The sequence below is a fragment of the Branchiostoma belcheri genome, unplaced genomic scaffold (assembly GCF_001625305.1).
Source record: "Branchiostoma belcheri isolate BF01 breed outbred unplaced genomic scaffold, Haploidv18h27 scaffold815, whole genome shotgun sequence".
In the NCBI taxonomy this organism is placed as follows: Eukaryota; Metazoa; Chordata; class Leptocardii; order Amphioxiformes; family Branchiostomatidae; genus Branchiostoma; species Branchiostoma belcheri.
Window position 1 is genome coordinate 17 of NW_017804482.1, and position 4,069 is coordinate 4,085.

The 4,069-nt window shown below is 42.1% G+C and overlaps 1 protein-coding gene across 1 annotated transcript in view; it reads left to right on the forward strand.

The window, feature by feature from the left end:
- The first annotated feature begins 274 nt into the window (after window positions 1-274).
- The window catches only part of LOC109486621, a 6,193-nt gene continuing 2,398 nt past the window's right edge, over window positions 275-4,069 (forward strand). The window contains exons 1-2 of the mRNA XM_019790478.1: window positions 275-550; window positions 2,437-2,724. Coding sequence (XP_019646037.1) covers window positions 307-550; window positions 2,437-2,724 — 532 coding nt within the window. The 5' untranslated portion in view covers window positions 275-306. The remainder of the gene's footprint in view (window positions 551-2,436; window positions 2,725-4,069) is intronic.

Here is a 4,069-nt window from a genome sequence, read left to right on the forward strand (position 1 = left end):
TGGTCTTGGTCCTCTCTGTGTGACTTACATACCGTGCATGGGTTTTCATCGGTAAACTAATACAACTAAAAAGATAGCAAAAACTAAACAATATCAGATAAATAAACGACAATTCTCATCTGAAAGACAACATTAATGAGAAACCTTACATATGCAAGCTCCTTTTCTGTCATGGGGCTCTGGAAATTGTGGTTACCAACGTACCCAAAAGTTCCATATTTTGCTTATGTTTTGATACCTGTATGCCTCCACACAGTCCTTCAGTACACCAGCCTGGGTTGTTGGAGGGACTCTCATACCCGCGCCATGGCGTATCTAGAGGGGACGAATTCACTCTTGGATGGTGACTACCAGAGCCGTCATCACGCCATCCAGAAGTGTTACCTGGCAGCACTGTCTCGTCACTTTACCGTGTTTGGTGTACAGCATGGCGGACAGTGTTTCGGGTCTGCTGATGGCATCAACACTTACAACAGGTACGGACCTACTACAACCTGCGCAGCGGACGGCGAAGGCGGGGCTTGGGGAAATGAGGTCTACAAGATTACAGGTACACACTATTAGGCAGGTGTAGATGCCAAATGTGATGATAATGTTTGCATGGTGATATTGTAGTAATGTTATATTGTATCAAACTTGGAACAATTTTCACACATGCATACACACACTCACACACACACACACACACACACACACACACACACACACACACGCATACACACATACACTCACAATACACTCATATACACACACACACGCATATACACATACATGCAAACGGGCATACGGATGTACACACACATACTCACACGTACACAAAGCACAAACGCTTGCTTGCACGCACACGAAAACAAAGGCACTTAAAGACACACACACACACACACACACACACACACACACACACACAAATACACGGGTCTGCCTATATACCTTAACCGACCTCAACCGACCGCGTAATGGGTTAATATGCAGTATACATGGGCTAACAACCTTTTCCAACGCTCTGGATACATTTTCTATGCTTGTTTGAATGAAATTGAAAAGCATGAAGGGATCTACATCCAACTATTGAAATAAATGATCTGTCTGATCCCCCGAAGTTCGTTGGTTGGTTCCGCGGGGCGTTCCTCCTTGACGTCAATGGAGGTCAAACCGGTAGGCGTACGTGCTTAGCAGCTTGGATGTCAGGCAGGGAAACACTCTGTATATAGCTATTATGAGTTGGTTATGATAGTATTTGTGCTTTACTATGATTTATAAACCAACATCTTTGCGTTCTGTTGCCTGTATAAAGCAAAAAGTGTCCAGAGATTCCCCATGCAGGCCCAACAATGAATAACTTTTAATAACTGGTAAAATCGTCAGAGTTACAGTGTTTTTTCCATTCACACAAGCATAGACAATGTATCCAGAGCGTTGGAAAAGGTTGTTAGCCCATGTATACTGCATATTAACCCATTACGCGGTCGCTTGCGGTATTAAGGCATACCGCAAATACACATATCAAATGGTGTCGCACAAGACCACATGGCCTGTGGGCGTAAAGCGCACGACACGGAAAGAAAGCCTCATTCATTCATTCTTTTATGCACTCAATAATTCATTCATTCATGCAAGCACACACACATACCTACACAAACATACACGCGTTCACTCTCATGCATACAAACACACACGTACACACACACACACACACACATGCACACACAAATACGCGTGCGCACACACACACATACACACACACATACACACGAATGCACACAGACATACACACAGACGCACATATTCATACCTCATTAATAGTCATCCCCTTCTGTTACTTCTGTGTATGTTTGCGTTCCTTTACTATATTTCATTTATCTTATGTACTTGTATTTATCTTGTGACATCTTTGTTTATTACGTACAGCATCTTTTTACTTGCATTTATCATTTCATATATTATGAGTTCAGGGAGTTTTTTCTCTGTACATATACAATGTATGCGTCTTACGTAATTACCTATTCCTTTTTTGTGCTCCCTCTATGGTTTGATTTAATTACCTCTGTACACCCAATCCTCTTTTGTTCATATACTACTTACATAGTACTATCAAATGCTGTCGTTCATGCCCACAATAGTCTCCAAGCAGAGGTTTGGGGGTATTTTAGCGTGTTTTTTTTTTGCTTTTTTATCGGGGTTTCTCTTTTGCACTGAATTTTTTTTCCAAACCTCTGCTTGGAGAGTAGCTCACATGGGCTGGGCACGTGAAGGGCATGACATGGAAATAAAAACTCATTGATTCATTCATTCATTCACACGTGCACATACACAATCAACAGACACAAGTCCTAATTTGCATGAATGATGTTATTTATTGATCCTTACAGGTTTAGAATAATGATTGGTGGCGTTTTTATGATACCATTACTGATTCAGTCCTTTCTGTCTCCTCAGGGTACACCAGCCTGGGTTGTTGGAGGGACTCTGCTACCCGCGCCATTCCGATTCTAGAGGGGACAGATTCGCTCTTGGATGGTGACTACCAGAGCCGTCATCACGCCATCCAGAAGTGTTACCAGGTAGCGCTGTCTCGTGGCTTCCCCATGTTTTCTGTACAGGACGGTGGACAGTGTTTCGGGTCTGCTGATGGCCTCAACACTTACAACAGGTACGGACCTACTACAACCTGCGCAGAGGACGGCGAAGGCGGGGCTTGGGGAAATGAGGTCTACAAGATTACAGGTAAATGGACAGGTGTAAATGTATAAATGGTGATATTGTATGCATGGTGACATTGTAGCAATGTTACATTGTGTCAAAGTGGCACAATTTTCTCACATACATATATGCATAAATGCAAACAAACATATACATGTACACACACGCGCGCGCGCATACATACACACAAAAGCACACACACACGAACAAACACACGAATGTATGCGCGTGCGCTCGCACACGAACACAAAGACACCTAAAGACACACACACTCACAGGTACACGCACACACTCACACACACACACACACACACACACACACACACACACACACAGTGACACATAAGCTCACACGCACACACACACACACACACTCGAGTAACAGGCACAAACATACACACAGGTACAGAACTTGTCTGTGTATGGAAGTCTTACTTAAGCAAACGAGCCTTTTTTGACAGACATTAGATCGAAGGGCAATCGCTGGACGACTCAGTCGACTGTGGTATATATATATATTTGACTGTGACATATCTACATGTTGATTTTCGTTGATTTTCTGTTGCAAGGTCAGACATGGCTCTTAATGAGCGGCTGCATGAGATTAACAAATTGTACCTGTATGTTCTCCCCCCCCCTCCCTCTCGACATGTATTGCTATAATGTTTGTTGGAGTGTTTAAAGTTAAAACTTTTGATCCAACACAAAAAAAAGTTCTCTAACCTAGATCTCGGCAGTAGACGTCAACTTGCAAACTTGTTAAGATGTTTACTTCCAGAAAGCCACCTTACAAGCATAACTCGGCCGGTCTACTTAGGACGACCAGAGTTATTTGTCGAAAGCTCTAGGTCAGAAAACTTCTTTGTGGATCAAAGGATTTTTAACTCTAAACATGAAACTACCAACACAGATGAAATTTCATGATAATACTGATTCAGTCATTTCTGTCCCCACAGGGTAGTCGGAATTCAGACCAGAACACCAACTGCTGGAAACGGAAACTACTGATTGGACTAAAGTGTGTTCCTAAATGTAATTATTCAATGTGGCCCATTGAAACCGGCTACTGTGTTGGACCAAGGATGAAAGCTCCTTGGTTGGACAAGAAAAAAGACATCTGATCTGTGTGTTTTTGTATGTGTGTGTGTGTGTGTGTTTTGCGTGAGTGTGTTTGTGTATGTGTTTGTGTGAGTATTTCCTACTTTTTTTATAGAAAGTAAGCCTGGCAGGCGTTTCATTGTTTCCTTCTTAGTTAAAAATGACTCATCTTAGATGAATTACTCATCAAGATTATTTGTCGGTTGATATTTTTAATATTTGTAGGTGTTCTCACATCAATTTCTTAGATTCAGTTTTATATAAGGTATTG